At 37.1% G+C, this 24,602-nt stretch overlaps 1 protein-coding gene across 1 annotated transcript; it reads left to right on the forward strand.

Moving 5' to 3' along the window:
- Positions 1–116: 116 nt before the first annotated feature.
- LOC106136485 (indole-3-acetaldehyde oxidase-like) lies at positions 117–19,972 on the forward strand (the record flags this gene model as incomplete). The annotated part of the gene is given in 20 exon segments (NM_001312670.1): positions 117–159; positions 3,487–3,656; positions 4,346–4,506; positions 5,046–5,425; positions 5,656–5,879; positions 6,479–6,581; positions 8,343–8,470; positions 9,005–9,177; positions 9,672–9,789; positions 10,906–11,074; positions 12,577–12,692; positions 13,078–13,182; positions 13,726–13,923; positions 15,003–15,160; positions 15,788–15,971; positions 16,369–16,564; positions 17,492–18,264; positions 18,681–18,873; positions 19,212–19,325; positions 19,899–19,972. Coding segments are annotated over 20 exon segments (3,780 nt in total), but the record flags the coding sequence as incomplete, so codon positions are not given.
- Between the last annotated feature and the right edge of the window lie 4,630 nt (positions 19,973–24,602).

Raw genomic sequence — 24,602 nt, forward strand, 5'->3', positions numbered from 1 at the left:
TGAACACGCGATAAAACACTGAACATCCTCGCGTGCGGTTCAGTCGCATTAAGTTTTCAGTGGATGTCAGAGTGTTACTGTAGTAAGTCAGTCAGTTAAGGCCATAGTCAGTCAATATGGATCGCATAGTGTTTACTGTGAACGGTAGACCTTGTTCAGGTATATATCCAAAGTTCCCCAAAAAATACATATAGGTATATTTTTATATTTTGTTTCATTATTTATTGGTATGTAGATATTCCAGTAAACTTTTTTTCTGAACTTTTAAAAAATGATTGAAATAAAAATAACAAAAACTCTAAAAAAATTAAAAGATACATAAATAAAGTCACGTCTATATCCCTCGCGGTGTACACAGAGCCAACAATCTTGAAAAGACTGATAGGCCGCGTTCAACTGTTTGGCTTAATGATAGAATTGAAATTTATTTAGCGATAGGTTCCTAGCCCATCGCCTAAAACAAGAATCCCAAGTTTACCAAAAAGCCTAACCCCTAATCGCCTTTTACGATATCCATGGGAAAGAACTAGAGAGGTCTTATTCTTTTTTTCTAGTCGTGCCGGGAACTACACGGAAATGAAAAAAAAACCATTTTAATTAAATAAAAATTTAACATGAAAGAATACGAAATTATCTATTAATAAAATTTATAAGTACATTTAATTAAATAAAAAAAAAAACACATTCAAATTAATTTGTTCTTTTTTTTACTCAACTAAGTCTTTTTACCAATGCACCAAATCGGCTGAAACTAGGTCTGGCCGGCTAGAATTAGGTATAGCTCCACTTCGGCGTCAAAGCCAATCTAAAAAGGGTATCAAACCCGGGACTTTGTGGCTTAAATTATTATCCAAAAGTAACTACGAAAAAATGTTTATATTCTTTGCGGGGTAGACAGAGTCAACAGTCTTGAAAAGACTGAACGGCCACGTTCAGCTATTTGGCTTAATGATAGAATTGAGATTCAAATAGTGACAGGTTGCTAGCCCATCGCCTAAAAGAAGAATCCCAAGTTTGTAAGCCTATCCCTAGTCGCCTTTTACGACATCCATGGGAAAGAAATGGAGTAGTCCTATTCTTTTTTCTATTGGTGCCGGGAACCACACGGCACAGAAAAAGTTGAAAATAATTTTCGAGTGGCTGATGACGTATCATTATAGTATTGCGATTTGTTGTGATTGCCCTGTAATTGTGCTGTAAGTACAGTTTGTTTATGACAAAATGATTGCTGTTATTTTATACTACAAGTTACGTAGGTAAATGATCTAGCGGGGTCAGTGATGTTTACTCCGGTAGCAGGATTAAGTGTAACCTATTTCTTTAGGTTATGAAATAAGACAAAGAACATCGTGAAATGTCTATAATTTTTTTTTTTTTTTAGAAAGCGTCTGTTATTTTTGATCGTAACGAAATTAATCAAAATTACGATTTTGTTGAAATTTGGCACAGAGTTAAAATAGACCTTTGGAAATAATAAAAGCTACTTTTTATAGAGATCTTTTTTGACGGAGCAAAATGTTGTCTTAACGTAGCTTTTAATAAATTAAAAAAAAATCTTTCAACAATGACGTAGGTATGTATAGTTACTTAGGGCCTAGTTAAATGTATAAATTAATAAGTTTAAATACATAGTTGTGATAATAACAGACGTTTTTAGTTATCAAATTGACTGTACTGGCAAAAAGCAACTAAAAAAAGTACATACCAAAACTTATTGGCGCGAAACAAATTTTAATTTGGTGTGCTGATAAACTTAAGGTATCTACCTGCCTACCTAACTTATGTTAATCAGCATATTAATTACTAATCATTTTGAGAATACAGTGCAATTGATGTTACTTTAGGAATTTTAAACATGTAGATAACATTCTAGTAGCACCGTTGCACTAAAATTTTTGCATACTTAATTGTTCCTGAATCCTTTTTTTTTTCAAACTAATCATTGTAATTTAATTTTATGTTACTTCAATAAATCGTATACTAACGAGAAATACTTCGGCGCGTAAGTTCATATATCTACGAAATAACCTTATCATCTCTAAGTACATATTTAATCAGCGTTATTCGCGTATTTTACTTGTCTTTCATTTATTCCACCCAGCTATTCAAACATTAAATTTTTTAAGCGTGAAAAGTAAAGTTTAAATAGCTAGTATATTTTTATTGCGTTGTAAAAAAATTATTTGCTTAACAGCGTCATTGATTCTTCTTCGGATGGTCAACTTCAGGCGACTGGATGTTGAAGTTGGACGAACCATGAATAGAATAGGCTAGAATAGATTTATTTTCAAAATTGGATACACGGTATCACTTATTGACGTTGTGACGTCAGATAAAAGTAAGATTTAAGTGATGTGTCACTTAAATCTTATTATAACTACTACCGCTTCCAAAGCGCATGTGAGAAGAAGCGGCGGAACAAACTACACTTCAGCATTTTCATCGGACGTCAATATACAAATATATCTATATTTAAGAGATCTCTCTTAAATCTGAATCATGGACGAATGCACATTGTCTACATTAAAAAACATGAATGAATGTAGAACATGATAAATCCAATACGTGATAATTTCCCCTGCAAAGGTTGCGGAGGTCAGGCGGGAGTCGCTTCGTGTAAAAACCTGAGTCACTCCATCCAGGATCCATGGTCGAAGGCATACCCCGGGCTCTTTCAAAAGTAGCGAGGAAGCAACCGGGACTAAAGAGAAAAGGAACAAGAAGAAAAGTGTTTGCGTTTGTGTGATGAAGAGTTATATCGTTTGGGAGCGGCAGTAAAGGTTTAAAGTAATTTATTTGACGTCAACCAATGTTGTGAAACCAAAAGATATGATAATTATTATGTGATATTGAAATGTCCCATAATAATGAATAAAAGTATCTATTGAATTTAAAAATGAGACTTATTTATATAGACTTACATACCTACCTACATGCATACAATCACGTGTATATCCTTTGCGGTGTAGACAGAGCGAAGAATGTCTAAAAGACAGACAGGCCACTTTATATTAAGATAGTGACAGGTTGCAAGCTCCCAAGATTATAAGCCTATCCCTTAGTCGCCCTTTACGGCATTTATGGGAAATAGACTGGTTCTTCAGCTACCTACACACCAAATTCATCGTAATCGGTTCAGTAGTTTTTGCGTGAAAGAGTCGCAAACATCCATACTGACATACTCACAAACTTTCGCATTTATAATATTAGTAGGATTTAAGTATGTATGCAATTACAAATTGACAGTTTTAGTTGAATATATACACATTGTTAAATAAAACTTATGATCTTACAGAGAAAGATTTTGAGGTTAAGGCTGGGTCAGCTACCCCTTTTATCAGGGTCAAAGGAGTAAACCAGGCAGACTCTTCACTCCACGTGACTTCCAGAATCATAATCATTGGTGATCGGATCCTACTACGCTGCATTTGAATCTGCCAGGAAGATGGGTTGTACAGTAAACTAAACTTTCCGTGTCATTTACAGTGGACGAGAAGACACCACGGACAATGTCTCTGAACCTGTACATCCGCAAGGTCCTCTCCCTACCCGGAACCAAGGCCATGTGCCGGGAGGGGGGATGTGGAGCGTGTATAGTCACGGTTCGAGCGAGGCGCGCCACGACCGAATTGGTCGAGACGTTCTCTGTAAACTCGGTAAGACAAATTATCTATAGGTACTAATATTATAAAGCTGCAAAGTTTGTTTGTTTGAATGTGAACTACTGGTTCGAATTGAAAAATTATTTTTGCGTCGAATAGACCATTTATCGAGGAAGGCTACGAGTATATAACATCACGCTGCAACTAATAGGAGCGAAGAAATAATGGAAAATGTGAAGCAAAAAAACGGGGAAAATTATTCATCCTTTTTAAAAATCTACCAGACACCAGGACCACGTGTCAGGAGGAGAGAAGCTTGTGTATTCATGGCTCGAGAGAGGCGCGCGTCGACTGGATTGGTCGAGACTTTTCGAATATATACTTATCAGGCACCAAAGTCACGTGATGGGGGTTGCATCGGCGTATGATTGGTCGAGACTGTCAACTCTGTAACAAAGATTTTGTTTCAAACTACCCGACATTTCAAACTATTATAAAACAATAGCAAGCGGTTACGCAATTGACCCTATCGTGAATTCTTTTTATAAAATAGTACCTAGCATATTCTAAACTAGAAGCAATTTTTGTTGAATTTTGTAGGCAAAGGCAAGGTAAAGGATACTTTTAGTAACAATGGCTCATCAAGGCACAGATTTCCATAGGTGCAACCATCTCACTTTAGAACAAAAGGTACCAAAGGGTCTTTTACATATGTTGGCTTTGACATTTGCTTGTGATTCCAGTGCCTCGTCCTGGTGTTCTCCTGTCACGGCTGGGACATCACCACGATAGAAGGCCTGGGTGACCGCTGCCGAGGCTATGACGTCATTCAGAAGAGATTCAAAGAGTTCAACGCTACGCAGTGCGGGTACTGCACGCCCGGTTGGGTCATGCAGATGAACAGGTAATTTTTCTACATACATTCATATGGTCACGTCTAAATCCCTTGTGGGGTAGACAGAGCCAACAGTGTTGAAAAGACTGATAGGCCACGTTCAGCTAGTTGGCTTAATGATAGAATTGGGATTCAAATAGTGACTGGTTGCTAGCCCATTGCCTAAATAAAGAATCCCAAGTTTGTAAGCCTATCCCTTAGTCGCCTTTTACGACATTCAAAGAAAAGAGATGGAATGGTCCTATTCTTTTTTATACTGGTGCCGGGAACCACACGGCACATATTTTTTCTCTATCCCACAATATTTTCAAAGACATGAACGAAAGAAAAGTTTTGAATACCGTGTATCGATTGTGAATGTGATGTTTATGTATTAACGAATCTTGCTAAAGATCTGTTAAAATAATCCCAAAAATCGTACCTGACTCCATTTTTATGTCTTTGTGAGTATTATTATTAACCGACTTAGTGATACCGTTCCATTCCTGCATCTTAAGTTCCATTCCTGTCGAGCTCATTTGTATCTATTAAATAACTATCTTTCTCAGTCTGCAGAATAAACATCTCACAGAAGCGGAACTAGAGCGGTCTTTTGGCAGCAACACCTGCCGTTGTACCGGCTACAGACCAATCCTGGACGCGGTAAAGTCTTTCGCCGTCGACGCGAATCCAGATTTACGCCAGAAAGTCAAAGATATTGAAGACTTTGAAGGCTGTTGTGGCAGAAACAAATGCAAAAGAAAATGCTCAACAGAAAGTTGTGATCGTGACTGGGATTTTGTTAGTGACGCAAATGTTAGTGAAACGATTGAGTTGGATTTTGGAGTTGACAAATTTTTCAAAGTGTTCGATGTGAATGAAATATTTGAGGTCTTGGATAAGCATGGAGCGGAGTCGTATATGTTCGCCGATGGAAATACGGGGAAAGGTAACTTGATTTGTGTAATCTGGAAAGTGCACCTATAACGATAACTACTTACCTAATTGTTGTTCTTCGAACGATTAAGTAAAGTACATTACTCTATGTTGTTAAAATATTTTTTTTTTAAATATAGCTTATTCGATTGTGTTCAAATCTTATGATTTTTTATTTGTATTGTATTATAATTTTTTTCTATGTCTATATCATCTTTAAGTCTTTTAGATACATGATTTCAGGTATATACGAAACATACAACTACCCTCGCATCATCATTGACATCAGCGATGTGAAATCCTTGAAGGAACACCAAATTGACCAGAACCTTGTTCTTGGAGCCAATATCTCGTTGGAAGACAGTATTGCCATATTTGATGAGTTATCCAGCCAGATGGATGAGTTTGTGTACTTGAAGGAGTTCAGCAGACATTTGAGGCTTGTTGCTCATATACCTGTGAGAAAGGTAGTCATTATCATAGAATTTTTTGTTTTTTTTTTTCTACAAGATAATTCAGTTTTTAAGACATTTTTCATTTCAGAATCTGGAAAGCGTTTGTTATTTTTCTAATATTTAGTTATCGCATTGGTAATCGGCATCAAAATCGATGATGTTTTCCCTCTTTCATCTGATTTTGATTTAGTAGTACTATATAGTTCTTTTGGTGAAATTGGTTATTCACATTTCGTTAAAAACAAACTTGTTTTTTCTACAAAAAGTAACGGTTCTATCAATAATAATATTTTTTATTAAACTTTGTCATCTTCATTTTCTGTTGTAAGTGGATTACTAAGGAGAGGTTCGTGTTAAAGACAGTACATACATACATACATATCGTCACGTCTATATCCCATGCGGGGTAGACAGAGCCAACAGTCTTGAAGACTAAATGGCCACGTTCAGCTATTTGGCCCAATGATAGAACTGAGATTCAAATAGTGACAGGTTGCTAGCCCATCGCCTAAAAGAAGAATCCCAAGTTTATAAGCCTATACCTTAGGCGCCTTTTACGACAGTAGTCTCTTATATTTCTTCAATGCGTTAAACCTTCTCTCTTATTCCAGATTGGTTCCCTAGCCGGTAACCTGATGTTGAAGCATGAGATGCCGTTCTACCAATCAGATGTGTTTCTTTTGCTCTCGTGTGTGGGGGCTGTTATTAATGTCAGTAAGTAACCTATTATTTTAATAGGCATTGTAGTATTTTGCTTATTCGAAACCGGAGTACCTCTAGGAAATATATTGGGACCTATTTTTTTTTGTTGCGAAAAACTATTATACTTCAAGTTTTTTTTACACGTTTCGAAAACAGTTGTTACATATTTATTTAAAAACTTTATTGCATAAAATAAAATACACAAAAGGCGGAGTTAATGCTGTTTGGCATTTTCTACCAGTCTACCAGCTGAACAAACAGAAAAACTTCTTACGATTCTTCATTGGGTGTTCTTTTTTTGCCCGCCAATAAATTGTAAAATATTTTAAGTTATTAAAATGGAATGGGGTGATATAGAGAACCGTATCGCTGTGGTAGCATTACGTAAAGTTACTATGACGCCAAGTACAATTTTTTTAAATCCTTTAGATATTAGGGAAAGGTCGGAGTGGGAAGACCTACACGAACATATCTTGATCAAATTAAGGACGTCCTGGTAAAGGGTCAGGTCAAAAGTACCCGAAACCGCCGAGCTTGCATGAAGAGAGTTATGAATGTGGATGAAGCGAAGCAAATATGCAGAGATCGTGGCAAGTGGAAAGAGGTAGTCTCTGCCTACCCCTCCGGGAAAGAGGCGTGATTTTATGTATGTATGTTTTTGAACCGGGCTTTCGAAAGGTACAATTAAACCTCCAATGTTTGTGACAGAAAAAAGATCTGGACGTCCACGTATTGTTTATACAAAAAAGATAATCAAAGCTGTAAGAGAAATAATTCGAAGAAATCCTGTCGGAAAATAAATTATTTTATCTGGGGAGATGCAGAAACACCAAGAACCATGTCGCGCATTATCAAAGATGTTTTAGGACTTGCATCCTATAATAAATAAATAATATAAATATATACGGGACAAATTACACAGATTGAGTTAGCCTCGAAGTAAGTTCGAAACTTGTGTTACGAGATACTAACTCAACGATACTATATTTCATAATAAATATTTAGATAAAGATCCGATCAATCAGAGAAAGTTCGTTTCTCATCATGCCCTGACCGGGATTCGAATCTGAGACCTGCGATGTCACAGACAAGCGTATTACCGCTGCGCCACAGAGGCCGTCAAATAATACCAAATAGTATAATAGACGTACTGGTCATCACTTTATTGATAATTCAAAAGAAATGAGCGGTATTTACCTGACCTACCTTAGCTTATCCACTACTGACTAAGGCCTCTCCAGAAATGAGGGGTCAGAATTTTACCCATAGTCACCACGCTGGGTAGGCGGCTGGTGACCGCAGTGTCTGTAAATTCTGGACTATGTTCTCATATTGTCGTAGGAGCTGCCGCCCATTTATTCCCTTAATCGTCTCTTCGTTGTCCACGTGAAGACCATTAGGTGGTGCTATTTACTCTGCCGTCACCACACGGCTTATAGTGTGTATTGTAAAAATATTACATTATAAAATTAAATGTAGGTACTACCTATTCGAATCTGAATTCTATCATTAAGCTAAATAGCTGAACGTGACCATTCAGGCTTTTCAACACTATTGGCTCTGTCTACCCCGCGAGGGATATAGACGTGACGATATGTATGTATACATACATACATACATAAAATCACGCGTCTTTCCCGGAGGGGTAGGCAGAGACATTATTACATACATATTATTTTTACATACATATGTATGTATGTATGTAAAAATATATATATATATATATATATATATATGAAAGGAGTGATTCATTTTATTTTAATTTTTTTCCAGGAAACTCTTCTGGTCAGACGCATACTCTGACCATGACGGACTTCCTGAAGTTCGACATGAGGGGCATGTTGATGCTTACTATAGTGCTGCCACCTATGTCGAAAACTGTTATCTTCAAAAGTTATAAGGTGACATTTCTCAAAACGATTTTTTCCACGTTATCACATACATACATATAGTCACGTCTATATCCCTTATAGGGTAGACAGAGCCAATAGACACGAAAAGACTGAATGGCCACATTCAGCTGCTCGGCTTAATGATGGAATTGAGATCCAAATAGTGACAGGTTGCTAGCCCCTAACCTAAAAAAAAGAATCGCAATTTTCTCTCGCATTTTCTTTCTCAATTCCATCTTTAAGCCATAGGCTGAATGTTGCCTATCAGTCTTTGCGAGACTGTTGGCTCTGTCTACCCCGTAAGGGATTAAGACGTGATTGTTTGTTTGTACGTATCTTAATTCAAATTCCGTCAGTATTTTCTCACATCCAAGAGAAACATGTGTGACAAAGGAATCCGAATAATAAAGAGTGTATGACTCTTTATTATTCGGATTCCTTTGTCACACACACAAACTACTAATTAGGTAGAAAAAGAAGTAAGATTAAATAAAAATAAATGTATTTATATTATAGAAATATAAAAATTAATGTATTTTTCAGATAATGCCGAGAAATCAGAACGCTTTGGCTATAGTGAATGCAGCATTTCTCTTAAAACTGAACAACCATACAAACGTGGTAGAGCATGTTAAGTTAGCATTTGGCAATATTACTGAAGAATTCATCTTTGCTGATAATACCGAGAAATATTTGTTGGGAAAATTCGCTTTTAGGTATGGCATTTATTTTTCAATAATGATATGTTGCCCGCGTCTTTGTACGCGTGGGAAAGTAGTACTAAATTAATTAATTATTCTAGTTACTTAAATGAATTGTGCCCTATAAAAATTTAAGCCAGGCTTAAAAGCTGTACGTCAAAATATCTTTTCTTGATTTGACATTAAAAGATGTGAATTGTATGAAACTAAGTTATATAATTGTAAGTGTGGTTCCCGGCACCATTACAAAAAAGAATAGGACCACTCCATCTCTTTCCCATGGATGTCGTAAAAGGCGACTAAGGGATAGGCTTATAAACTTAGGATTCCTCTTTTAGGCGATGGGCTAGCAACCTGTCACTATTTTAATCTCAGTTCTATCATTAAGCCAAATAGCTGAACGTGGCTATTCAGTCTTTTCAAGACTGTTGGCTCTGTCTACCCCGCAAGGGATATAGACGTGATCATATGTATGTATGTATAATTGTAAGACAGGACTTGTATTTCAGTAATGATACATTACAAGGAGCGGTAAAAGAGTTAGGTGAAGAGATCCATCCGAAAGACTTCCCTCCAGAACCCTCTCCTGAGTGTCGCAAGAAACTAGCCATAGGACTCTTTTATAAGGTAAGTAAATCGTTATTTGGCTTCAATCGACTGTGTCATTAGTAATCTATACTAATATTATAAAGCTGAAGAGTTTATTTGTTTGAACGCGCTAATCTCAGGAACTACTGGTTCGAATTGAAAACTTCGTGTTGTTTTGAATAGACCATTTATCGAGGAAGGCTTTAGGCTATATTACATCACGCTGCAACTATTAGGAGAGAAGAAATAATGGAAAATGTGATAAAAACGGGGAAAATTATTCATCCTCGAGGGCTTCAATGATGCCCAAAATAACTATTCCACGCGGACGGAGTCGCGAACACAGCTAGTTCAATATATAAGCGTATCCCAACGTATCCCATCCCAGCTGCCCAATTAATATTACAAATGCGAAAGTAAGTTTGTTTGTTTGTTGTCTATTCACGCGTTATCTGAACTGAACTAATATTCTTGAAATTTTGCCTTTATATAATTATATACTCCTCCTTTATATAATTATCGACTCCTGGAGAAGGACATAGGGTGCTTTTCAGGTTAAAACCATAGTTCCCGAGGGATTTGCGAAAAACCTGTGTGGCACCATCACTAATGTCACACACACCAATTTTTCAATCATAGTGAAAAAATTGACGCGCTCAGCCAATAGCAGCGAAGATTCTAAATCGCGCATAAGTACAACCTAATTCTCCTTGCAGGTCTCATTTTGTTTTACTCCTTTTCCTTCTCTGCTCATGCTTTACGACTGTGGAATTCCTTACCGCATGATATTCGCGATTCCCAAACTATTTCCTCATTTCAAGTTAAGGGCTTTTATCTCTCGAAATAGACTCATTTATTATTTAATTATCATATATGATACATATTGACGGTCTCTATGGCGCTCCGGTAATACGCTTGTCTGTTGCACCGGAGGTCCCGGGTTCGAATCCCGGTCAGGACGTGATGAGAAACGAACTTTCTCTGATTAGTCTCTGGGTCTTGGTTGTTTATCTATATAAGTATTTTTTATAAAATATAATATCGTTAAGTTAGTATCTCGTAAAACAAGTTTCGAACTTACTTTATTATATATATCTACTTATATTTGACGCTCTAAAAGCAGTGAAAGGTTTTAAACATTGGAATTTGTTCCAGTTCATGTTAAGCGTCGCTCCCTCAGGAACCGTGGCTGCTGCTTACCAATCAGGAGGCTCAGAGCTCTCCCGCGCCGTGTCCGGCGGGAGACAGGACTTCCAGACCGCGCCGGAGTTGTATCCCTTAAACAAACCGATGCCTAAGCTGGAGGCTATGATCCAGAGCGCAGGTCAGTGGACCTTTATGAACATAAGACGTAAAGTATATAATACTCTTGTGCCGTGTGGTTCCCGACACCAATACAAAAAAGAATAGGACCACTCCATCTCTTTCCCATGGATGTCGTAAAAGGCGAATAAGGGATAGGCTTACAAACTTGGGATTCTTTTTTAGGCGATGGGCTAACAACCTGTCACTAGTTGATTCTCAATTCTATCGTTAAGCCAAATAGCTGAATGTGGCCATTCAGTCTTTTCATGACCGATGGCTCTGTCTACCCCGCAAGGGATATTGACGTGACCATATGTATGTATGTATGTATGTATATATACTCTTTGATGACAGCCCATCTAAAACCCAATCTTTTCCGTTAGTTTGAACGTCACATGAACTTCTAGAATACTCTATCACCATTCTTAGTCGCCCCCTCCGTTACTTTTCTTCTGATCCAGGGGTCCGCTTCCAGAAATTTCTCCTAAAATTTTATCCAGCCCGGAAATTCTAAGAGCAGTTCATGTTAAATATATTCTCGCTTTCTACCTGTGATTCTGTGTTGATAAGCGGTTAGGTTGGGGTTCATCGTAATATACACGTGTCTAATAAGACAACAAGTGGCTCACAAGACAACACGTGTTAGTAAAACGTAACGTGTATAAAACTGGAATAATTAAATATATATAAAGGAATACATGAACTATTTCAACCTCACTAAACCATATACCTGAATATGGCTTTTGTCTTTTTGAAGCTGAAGGCTCTGTCTACCCCTGAGGTTTACCCCGTAAAGGATAAAGATGAATGTGATTATACGTACATATATAATGAATAGCCAATAGGCCATGTACCAATAACTATTTTCGAAGTTATGTACGTTAGTTTGAATACTAACCGATGCTCTTACGGTGAGGAAGCCTATGCGCATTCAGGCAACTGGATTTGTAATCCAATACAAGTTAGGCTCCTCTGCAAGGGTTGCAGAAGTCAGACGGGAGTCGCTTCGTGTAAAAACCTAACACCCAATCCAGGATCCATGGTCAAAAGCATACCCCGGGCTCCTCTTCAGAGTGGTGAGGATGCAACCGGAATTAAAGCCAAGAGGAAGAAGAAGTGCCGTGTGGTTCCCGGCACCAATACAAAAAAGAATAGGACCACTCCATCTCTTTCCCATGGATGTCGTAAAAGGCGACTAAGGGATAGGCTTACACACTTGGGATTCATTTTTAGGCGATGGGCTAGCAACCTGTCACTATTTGAATCTCAATTCTTTCTTAAAGCCAAATAGCTGAACGTGGCCTATCAGTCTTTACAAGACTGTTGGCTCTGTCTACCCCGCAAGGGATATAGACGTGACAATATGTATGTATGTATGTAGGAAGAAGAAGATTGAACAGTCAGCATTCGAATTCAATATGACCTTAGCGACTTTACTAGCAGAGGAACTAAGTGGATCATGATGAAGTCAGGTCAACTTAAGTTATAAATCATTAAAACATATGATATAAATCATTGTAGGTGAAGCCGAGTACACGAATGACATCCCGCCGATCCCGGGGGAAGTGTTCGGGGCGTTCGTGTTGGCCACTGTACACTCGGGCCAAATTGATGAGGTCGATGGCACTGACGTGTTGGTGAGTTTTATTTGGTCCACAAACCTCCAGGTTTCTGTTTGTTTGATTGTTTGTACGAGTATGTTTGTTTGTTTGTTTGATTGATTGATTGCTTGCTTGTTTGTTTGATTGATTGATTGCTTGCTTGCTTGCTTGTTTGTTTGATTGATTGATTGCTTGCTTGTTTGATTGATTGATTGATTGATTGCTTGCTTGCTTGTTTGTTTGTTTGTAACATCACGCTGCAACTATAAGGAGCAAAGAAATAATGGAAAATGTTGAAAAAACGGGGAAAATTATTCATCCTTGAGGGCTTCAACGATCCCCAAAATAACTACACGCGGACGAAGTCGCGGGCACAGCAAGTATGTAATAAGACGTGATTAAATGTATGCACATATTGCAGAAAATTCCTGGCGTTCTCGCCGTGTACACCGCCAAAGACATCCCGGGGAAGAACTCCTTCACCAGGCCCGGGATTCAGCTGCAGACGGAGGAAGAAGAGATATTGGTAAGTTGTTTTGTCTTGATTTAAGAAGAGAGACAGACAGACAGAACAGTTATATGTTTGTATGTGTGTGTGTGGGGGGTTACATGAACAATAGGGGGAAGAAGTATCAGACCCTGAATTTAGATTTAGGTTAATAGGTATGTTTAATTATTTAGGTAGTGCGCTTGTCTGGGAAACCGGAGGTCCTGGGTTCGAATCCCAGACAGGGCATGATGAGAAACTTTCTCTAAATGGCCTGGGTCTTGGATGTTTATTTATACAAATATTTATTATAAAATATGGTATTGTCGGGTTAGTATCTCGTAACACAAGTCTCGAACTTCAAGGTTAACTCCATCTGTATAAATCTGTCCCGTATATATTTATGTAAAGATAGTGCCAGGAAAAGAGATGGAATGGTCTTATTCTTTTTTCTATAGGTGCCAGAAACCACATGGCACATTGTTAGATAGATAAATCAATCTTGGCTCTGTCTACCCCCGTAGCCGTGATTATATGTATATTCATTGCGTTCGGTCATTTCATCGATTCCCTTCATTTAAGGTCAGTGTCCAAGTTTTGTACTACGGCCAACCTGTCGCAATAGTTGTTGCTACTCGCGAGGACCTAGCGGCCGAGGTTGCTAAGAAGGTCAAGGTCACGTACAAAAACGTCCCGGATTCGAAACCCGTCCTGACTATTGATGACGCCATGAAGGACAAAAAGAGATATTTTGTGGGAGACGACTCTATTGAACCGACAGGTAATTTTTTTTATATTTATCTGCCTAGCATTACACCGGGTTATATCATGACCTCTCAGGAGAAGGAAGCGGGGTACACATTTGACCACGTCCCCGCATCGTGTCAGAATTTTACACGTAACCCACTCCTGGCTTACAACATTTGCAGAGTAACTTTATCATGGTTAAAAGTGTTTTTTCATATTTATGAATTGCAACTTATATTAAAAATGCTAAAGTATGTTTGTTGTATTTACTGAACCCATCTTCTTGAAAGTTTGCGTATATATAATTTAAGAGTCTGGAGAAAGACATGCTTTTCATCCCGGCAAAATTCATAGTACGTTTGGGATTTGGAGAATTGGGAAATCATTATTTTGATTTTGAGAAGATACAAATGTATTTGAAATAGCGACCAATGTACCTTCAGCCTTTGCCAAGCTTGCATAAAGAGAGCTATGAAAGTGGATGAAGCGAAGGAAGTATGCAGAGATCGTAGCAAGTAGAAAGATGTAGTCTCTGCCTACCCCACCGGGAAAAAGGCGTAATTTTATGTATGACTGTACCTTTTTAAAATTCTATTTAATACTTACCGATACTCTTACGGTGAGGGAAAACATCGTGAGGAACCCTACACATTCTCGCAACTTGATGAGTAACCATGATATATCCCATCCTGACCTGACCCTTTGTAGGTAATCTTGATGAGTCAGGATCACCTACAAAAGGTTGCGGAGGTCAGATAGAAGTATCTTTTCGTAAAAACCTGGGCTTAGCCAATCCAGGATCTACGGTCATAGGCATACCCCGGGCTCCTCTCCAGAGTGGTGAGGATGCGACCTAGACTAAAGCCAGGAAGAAGAAGTGCCTTTATAAAATTATCTACTTTTTTATCAGAATTGAAACTTAAACAAAAAAGGTTAAAACATAGAGTTAATCACTTCAAAGAATAATCACTATATAGATCTCAATTCTATCATTAAGCCAAATAGCTGAACGTGGCCGATCAGTCTTTTCAAGACTGTTGTCTACCCCACAAGGTATATAGACGTGACCATATGAACGTATGTAAGAATAAACACGCAAAGATATTAGATAGGGTTCGTACGAGATTAGACATCAGTACCACTACTACTTGGAACCTATTTCTTGCGTGGTGAAGCCGGTGGACAGAGGGCTGGAAATACACGAGTCTACGCAGTGGATGGACGCCACTCAGATAGCGGTGGCGCAGTGCCTGGGGATCAAGGAGAGCGAGTAACTAACCAAACATTTATTTATTTCAGAAGCTTAATTCTATCTTTACAGTTTGCACCAATGCGATAGAGAAGCAATACATTTTAATTATTATTATTTCTGTAGCATACAATATATAACGCTGTTGCTATGAATTCGCTCAGAGAACATGCAAACAGGTCAATATTTTCGGAAATCCGATTGACATTACGAATCGCGCGCGCGAGCGCATATATAACATACATATATTTTATCCATCAATATTTTCATGCGACCTCGTCATTTCTAGGTGTTTTCTTTTAAACTTTTCTCACGCGAAAAAAATAGCCGTCACGCGTCTCATGCCACGGGGGCAGGAGCGAGTAAGTCAGATAACTATTTGACCATGACCCTGTGAAGATAAAACAGCAGTAATACAATTTGGAACCAATCTCTTGAGTGGTGAAGCCAATATGTCTGGGGAGTCTGGGGTTCCAGGACAGCGAGTATGTGGCATCCTTACCTTAACAGCACAACAAGTCCATTGCTGGTCTAAGGCCTTCCCAGAAATGGGGGGATTCTCTACCTTTGTCTAACCGCACTTTTTAATCTACAAAGTCTTGTAATTAATATTGTTTTAGTTCAATCAAAATATTCTTGCTTTCGCAGGGTAACCCTAAAGATCCGTCGTTGCGGCGGCGCGTTCGGCGGGAAGATCTCGCGGCAGGCGCGCGCCTCGTGCGCGTGCGCACTCGTCGCCAGGAGCCTGAACAAGCCGTGCCGGTTCGTGTTGCCGGTACAGACCAACACTACCATCAGTGGGACGAGGATACCGAATAAGTGTCAATACGAGGTACATACATACATATGGTCACGTCTATATCCCATGCGGGGTAGACAGAGCGAACAGTCTTTAAGACTAAATGGCCACCTTCAGCTATTTGGCTTAATGATAGAATTGAGATTCAAATAGTGACAGGTTGCTAGCCCATCGCCTAAAAGAAGTATCCCAAGTTTATAAGCCTATCCCTTAGTCGCCTTTTACGACATCCATGGGAAAGAGATGGAGTGGTCCTATTCTTTTTTGTATTGGTGCCGGGAACCACACGGCACCAACTAACCAACCGGCAACCACACGTGAATACGAGGTATATAATATTACATAATAAATCCAAGTTTCCCCTCCAGAAACCACGGAACCAGGTTATAATTCTGAAGGTTAAGTACAAAAACCCAACCTGAAATTTCAGGTCGGTGTCGACAACAACGGCAAGATTCAATACTTGGAGGCCGAAATAATTGAAGACGAGGGTTGTTCTCACAACGATAGCGTCCTCTCGTACGTAGTGGACGGCTTCAAGCATTGCTACGATGTTGCCAACTGGCATCTGAGGACTGCCTATGTGACCACTGATAAAGCGTCTAACACCTTCGCTCGAGCTCCAGGTAAGCAGTTGCACATAGGCATTTGTGGCGAAATCCATACGCCACAAGTCACAAAAATAAAAAATAGAATCACGCGACGCTATCAGACAAAAACAGCGAAAAACCTTAATCGCGCAAGCAAAGATTTCACGGATTGGAGCTATAATAAAATAATAAATAAATATATACGGGACAAATTACACAGATTGAGTTAGCCTCTATATTTTATAATAAATACTTAGATAGATAAACATCCATGACCCAGACCAATCAGAGAAAGTTCGTTTCTCATCATGCCCTGACCGGGATTCGAACCCGGGACCTCCGGTGTCACAGACAAGCGTATTATCGCTGCGCCACAGAGGCCGTCAAGCTATATATACAACCTCCGACACAATTGTCGGAGCCACGGTTCCCCAGGCGTCACACCTAGCCTGGCGGAAGATCTTCCCTTTAGTGGTGGTCGAGCCGAATCATCGCTCCCGCTATAAACTCATGACATCTACATATTATTCTTTAATCAATCACGTTGTTTAAAAATGTTTTATTTAATTTACGTACTGGCCACATAGAAAAATGTAATTATTTTAATTGAAGAATAATCACGTTCTTTTGTACTTATTATTATTAATATATATTGTTTACTTATTATTGTATGTTGTATATTATACTTATTATATTATTTACTTATTTTTACTAACACGGAGTTATTTTTATTGTATACGCGACATATTATCATACACACACTAAATGTATTATAAAGTCTCTATCTGTATAGATGCACTAATTTCTGACAGCTGTGGTCGATTTTTTGTTTTTTCCTGTTTGAAATGTTGGAAAAGGGTTTTCTGAGGAAGTTTAATATATAAATGCTACCCGCATAAAGTCGGCGCGGGTCGCTACTGTATGCAAACAGACTTATATACCTATTCATAACCAATCTTCCAGGAACGTGCGAAGGCATCACGCACATAGAGCACATAATGGAGCACATTGCTTTCGCCGTCAACAAAAGCTCGACAGACGTCCGCAAAATCAACATGAGGCCCGACGACAATGACCTCCCCGAAATGATCGACACTCTCAAGAAAGAAGCCGATTTTGACGAAAGAGTTAAAGCTATCGAGAAATTTAATGAAGAAAATCGTTGGATGAAAAGAGACATCCAAATTAGTATTATGCTGTTTCCAGTAACTTATTACGGGAATTATACAGCTATGGTTACCATTTACAGGGGAGACGGTACAGTGACGATAACAGGAGGCGGTATTGAGATGGGTCAGGGTTTGAATACGAAGGCTGCTCAAGTTTGCGCGTACGAATTGGGCATTCCATTGGACTATGTCTCAGTTTTACCACATTTTAGCTACATAGCGGCCAACAACGTGTTTTCCGGATCAAGTATTACGAGCGAAAGTGTGTGTTATTCTATTATTAGGGCTTGTAATATTTTGAAGGAAAGATTGGAGCCTGTGAAAAAGGAGATGACTAAGCCGTATACTTGGAAAGAGTTGATTTGGCGCGCTGGCGAGTTGTTGATAGATTTGACAGCGAAATATATGATGTCGGATAAAGAAAAGGATTTGTCGGGGTATAGTGCGTTCGCGGTCGCCATCTTGGAAACCCAGTTGGATGTTTTGACTGGAAGGTATGAGAAACTGAGGGTGGACATTTTGGAAGATGTGGGGCTGAGTGCCAACCCGCTGATTGATGTTGGACAGGTAATGACTTTTATATATTTTTGACTTGTAAGTAAGGTAGGTAAGGTATACCTCGAATAAAAGCATTAGAGGTTTTATCGAAGAATACGCATAGATGAGAGAGATGATAGGTCATTATTAAGTTTTATAAACTGATACAAAAATACAATTCTATACAGTTCAAGAGACTACGGAACTCAACTCTTATAAATGTTCGTAACTGTTATTACTCTCATCATATTGGCCTTTCAATTCTTGCGACATTCCTACCTTTTTTAATACCCCTTAAATTTTAAATTAATCAATCAAATAGTTGCTATAAGACCTTGAGCATACTGTTGAATCATTTTGATAATTTGATGGTCTAATGGAAGAATTTTTACACATTCAAGTCAATGTTTCATCATAATCATTTTTTGTTACATTTTCTGATATAGCTGGAAGGTGGTTACATCCAAGGCTTGGGCTACTACACTTCAGAGGAGTACATCTTTGACAAACACTCCGGCAGACTCCTCACCAACCGCTCCCTCACCTACCATGTTCCACTGGCGATGGACATTCCTGTGGACTTCAGGATCAAGTTCAGATATAACTCTAAGAATCCTCAAGGCGTGCTGGGATCTAAAAGTAAGTATTTTGTATCTTGGTGAAAGGTCAGGTCAAGAGTACCCGAAACCGACGAGCTTTTATGAATGTGGATGAATCGAAAGAAGTATGAATGTAGGAAGATGTAGTCTCTGCCTACCTCTCCGGGAAAGAGGCGGGATTTTATGTAATGTCTCCTCACTCTGGAGAGGAGCCCGGGGTATGCTTTTGGATCTATCCAGCAAAGGATGTGTTTATATGTATGTAGGGTTATTGGTAATGGTAAATTCATTTAAATTGCTTTTTAATAATGTTTATTACAAATCGTGTGAAAGCGAAGCATTAAAACTGTTTTTAAATAATATTTGTTTCTCAAACAGCGGTAGGAGAGATGGGAATCTGCACAGCCCACGGCATCACTCACGTTTTAAGACAAAACATCAACAGGTCCAGAAAGGAATCGGGGCATGATCCCGCCGAATGGATCGACATTGGTAGGCTTCTATTAGAGTATGAGATTTTAAAACTTAATTCCAGCAACCTATCACAATTTCAATCTCAATTCCATTATAAAGCTAAACGTGGCCTTCCAGTTTGGTCAAGACTGTTGGCTCTATCTACCCAGTTAAATATATAGACGTGATTATATGCATGTATGTGTTCCATTGAAAATAAATTCAGATTAATCAAACAATCATTGATCATTTTCATTAAAGTTTTGGCCGATGAGAAACAGTTCAATGTTTAAAAACGCTCAATACCTAACCCAGCTTTTACCATCGAGACTGAGAAACTCCGAGAAACCTTTTACATCCAGAATTAGAAATAAGATTACAGAGATGACTTTTTACTGTAATGGCGGTTTTTATTAACTTTAGAGATTGTGCTAATACCTTAGATTCTTGCAGTTTCTCAGTGTGGATATAAGAGGAGTTTCTCGCGTAAATTATTGTCTTAGAAACTGCTTTTTAATGCACTGTAGAACATAAGGATCTTAATTTTTTTTTAAAATCAATAGTTATCATAAATTCGCCTGATAAGAAAATATTGTGTTTTTTATGTTTCAGACACCCCTTATACAACGGAATCAATATTGAAGGCTTTGGATGTGAAATATGAGGAATTCGTCTTCTCACCATAAACTAGTTTGCATTGCGCGATCAAAAGTGCTGAATATCAAAACGAGATGTTTACTGGACAAATAGTAATAAGATCTCGTGGCGACATCTCTACGCCAAGAGTCACAACAACCAATAAGTCAAAAACAGTGAAAAATCTAAATCGCGCAAGCAAAGATTTCACTGATTGGAGCATAAATACAACCGACTCAACATCGTTAGTCGCGCGGTTCCCCAGGCATAACACCTAGCCTGGCGGAAGGTCTTCCCTTTGGCGGCGGCTCATTTCATCAGTGTCTCGTTTTCATTCTCAGATTGAAGATTGCACAGAATTCATAAAATTTAGTACGTAATTTGAAATTTTCAGGTAGCTCAAAAGAAAAAACAAAACGTCTTTAATAATACACGTTTATTCTCGCATCGTCAAACAAAAATACCACCATCAAAATAGAAATCGTTAGAAATTAGGCCTTTTCACGAGAATTATTAGTCTTTGAGTTAGGCCTTACACAACAAAATTGAAAAGCTATACAAAATTCAAAAATAATTAAAGAAAACAATAAATACGAAATAAGTTACCGATCGATTTACAAAATAAAATAGCTTATCAATTAATTTATAAATAAAAATTCGTATTTTCTAAATGTAATAATATACATTGCAAATATTCTATACACATAATATCAACAGTAGTGTTATGCCAAAAAGTGCAATCCAAAGTCGTTCTTATTACATAATAAATATGGTCCAAATTTATTAATCGAAAATGCATTTACGCCTCTACTATACAAAGCACACATTTATACAAACACAAATTAAATTTCAAATAGATTATTATTTTGAATTAAATTTCCTAATTACGTTTGACATAAAAATATAGAAAGTATTTAATACTTTTGCTTTAAATTTTCATTACGATAAAAATCAGGGTTCTCGAAATCGACAAAACATAGCACGATCTCTACTTTTATTCAGAATAATCAATCCAAAGAAATAATAAAGATAAAAACAAAGAAACATTTTAAAACCGTCATGCTTTGTCAATAATTTTAATCATAAATTTGAAACCCTGATTACATTTCCCACATTTCACTATTTCGATCAGTAAATCAGGACCTCTATACTAATAGCGGATTATCTTATGGTATACGCATTATTTAAAGTAAATTTATAATTATACACATTACATTTACCTATCACATTACATTGAAATTAAAGTGTATTTCTATAATTAAAGTGAAATTTGTGTCAGACATTGTTGGGGTGAATCATTGATTGACTAAAATTATTATTCTATATCCCTTGTGGGGTAGACTGAGCCAACAGTCTTGAAAAGACTGATAAGCCACATTCAGTCATTTGGCTTAATGATAGAATTGAGATTCAAAAACAGGTTCAACATATTTTTTAATTGAAGAATAAGAACAATATATATAATATAAAAATGCATATACCATAGATCCACAAGGTAACAGCGACGGAAGCGATTGGTCAACAGTTTCACCGGAGTGCTACATCTAAACGCTACGTCTAATCCGATGCCATTCCTAGCTCGATACATACTATGTTATACAATACGATTGTAAAAGATCACATAGTAAGCTTGGTAACAATGTCAAATTATATGATTTTGTAGGAACTGATTTAACGCAACAGGAAAATTCGTTTTATTTGTTGTCTGTTAAGAATTTACAACGCACTTATGATTTCTGTAAATAATGTTTTTAATGTAAGTAGGTAATTTTTTAATTAATTCACAAGTAGAATAATCATTTCTCCGATGCTGTAAAATCTGTTCTCTTATTGTATTTGAATTAAAAACGAAATTCTATTATTTCATTTAAAACACCATTGAAATAAAAGCAACACATACCCTCATACAAATAATCGTTCTTTATATGAAATACAGCTTGAACTGCACTAAACAATAAATTAATCTCATTAATCACACTTCATAAAGTCAATCATACGCCATTTTATACATGTTCGAAATTAGATAATGTGTCATCGTAGACATTTTACTCGTATTATGAAAATTAAGTATGAAAATAAGACTTGAACATTTCACCTAAAGACTACTTCAAAAACAATAAAAATTTCGTTGATGATTTTTAATATTAATCAGTCAATGATAATGATTTTTTACTGTCGATAAATATTAAATTATTTTATATATTATTTAAGTAAAAAATTGAACATTGTGATGATTATTAAAAGTCTTTGATTGATTTTGGCATTAAATAATTGTGTAACAAATAAATATTTATTATAAATAAAATACGTGTCATTTTTATTTAAAGTCAATAGTTAAGAATCAGATCTATTGTTTTATAAGCAATGCTAATGTCCTATGCTAGTCTATACGAGTATAAAAAAAATTGTTTTATAAAACTTTGTAAGCACACATTTCTTTGAAATCAACCAATCAAAAAGGTAGAAGAGTGAGGTAAGGTCAAATTCGCGTTTAGATTTTTTTACTTCTGGTAGGTAGAGTCTTTTGTATGTTTTACTCTTATGGTGCAATAAGAGTTTTATCTATCTATCTACAGTCAACCACATATCAAGTTACCCATCGTGGAACTCTATGACATGCAATAGAGGCGAATTTGCAGTGAGTTTGGATAGGTTGATATGCTGTTACCGTACTAAGATTCTGCAAGATATTATCAACTTCTTCAATCGGTTGCGTCCTTAAGAGAAGCCTAGGTGTCGCATATGACCACGATCAAAATATGATAGTTCTGTAAAATTGAGTTTAACACCAAGAATTATAAATTAATCCTTTAAAATCATTTCATTTAAACGCGAGTTGAACTTGACGTCACATACAGCGACCAATCACAGTCGCCTGTATAACATCCTACGCTCTGATTGGCTGACGACCTGTCAAAATTATAACAAATGCTTGATTAGAAAATTATGAAAATATCGATATCAATGTATGCTCTAATTACCCTTCTTTGCTCTGGTATCATATGAAATTAATTGCAATTGACAGGGTTTAAGAGACATGCGTAGGTTTTGTGATAATCATTCTGATTAATGTGACAGAAATTGTCTATTTTTTGACAGGTTTGACTGTGAAAAGATGATTTTTCAAAACAAATCAATATAAAATTTATGTCAATTTAGCTTTATTCCTATTATATTATCAGTCATGTAAGTAATACTTTACATGCCATGATAATATTCGACAGTATTTACCTACGGTCAGCTGACACAACCAATTATTGTAAAAAAAATTTTAAAAATAAATAAATGGGAATTTTGAAGCAGTTACGATCAAACCCGTATGTCATTAAACTATAAATATATTCAAGGCAGCGCCGTGCATCCAAACAGACAGACACTGTCTTCTTTGTTATTGCCTAATTAAAAATCGCAGGCAAAGTGTGTAAGATCAAATAATTAATCAATAATCTGTCAGTTTTTTATATTAATTTGAGTGTTTGATCTCAATCTGTCTGGTGGTAAGCAAGATGAGGCTTAAGGACCACCTTAGTTATTTGTAGTTTATTTGTATTTGCGTGTTGGTACACGTGTACCAACAAGCAAATACAAATAATGCCTTTTCACTCTTGCCTTGAAAATCCCCAAGTTGTATGGTATCGGGAAAGAGAGATGAGGGGACATATGACAATTAAAAATTATCGCATGTCACTGTGAAGTCATCAAAAAAATGTGTGTATGTGTATGTTTACTATATATCTACAGAACAGCTTCCTACACAACATTTGTTTACCCTGCACATATACATAGCTACATATAAAATTGGCGTTTAGACTGTATTGAAACATTAACACATTCATACATATCACACGTAGGTAATATATAAATAAGCCGCACGGAAAATTTGCAACTTTTAGGTGCCCCATTTACATGAACTTAGTGGTTCGAATTAAAAGACATGTACATGTGAAAGTTTAGTAAATAATAATGTCACCTTATGAACTCGTCGACGACTATTTCATTCCTTTTTTGAACACATTATTAATATTTATTTCAATATCATTATTGAACAAGAATAAAAATAGCAGAAGTCGCAAAGATAGTGAAATCAAATTAAAAATAATATTTGACTTTAACGAAGTTCACGTAAACAAGACTGTACAAATAGAACTAAACCTAACCTAACAATTACAAGCCGAGGCCGTACCGACGCTACAAAATATGAGGTATATAATCGAATTGTTTTTGGTGGAATGGTATCGAGTCCGCACACTATCGATAGATTTTATACATCGATAATCGCACTTTTATCGATAGAAATATTATCGATATTTTCTCAATCACACAACGCCATTATTTGGGGCATGAATCCTCTTCTTGATGGGGTGTAGATTTTAGGATATCCGTTTGTCGTTGTGGTTGAAAGTGAACGTATGGGAATTTATCGTTAGAATTGAGTTTCTTTTTAAACACGTCGTTGTATTTGCAATGGAGTTTGAGGCCGACGTTACAAAACATGAGGTATACAATCGAAAAGTCTCTGGTGGAACACTATCGATAGTACTCGTACATTATTATCGACAACAATCACTTCGCTACACTATTATCGATACGCGATTCACAATCACGCAACGCCACTGTCTTGCGTGTGAGTCCTCTTCTTATCAGCCCTGTGATGATCCGGTGTGGATTTCAAGATGTCCG

Source organism: Amyelois transitella, chromosome 15, assembly GCF_032362555.1.
Source record: "Amyelois transitella isolate CPQ chromosome 15, ilAmyTran1.1, whole genome shotgun sequence".
Classification (NCBI taxonomy): domain Eukaryota; kingdom Metazoa; phylum Arthropoda; class Insecta; order Lepidoptera; family Pyralidae; genus Amyelois; species Amyelois transitella.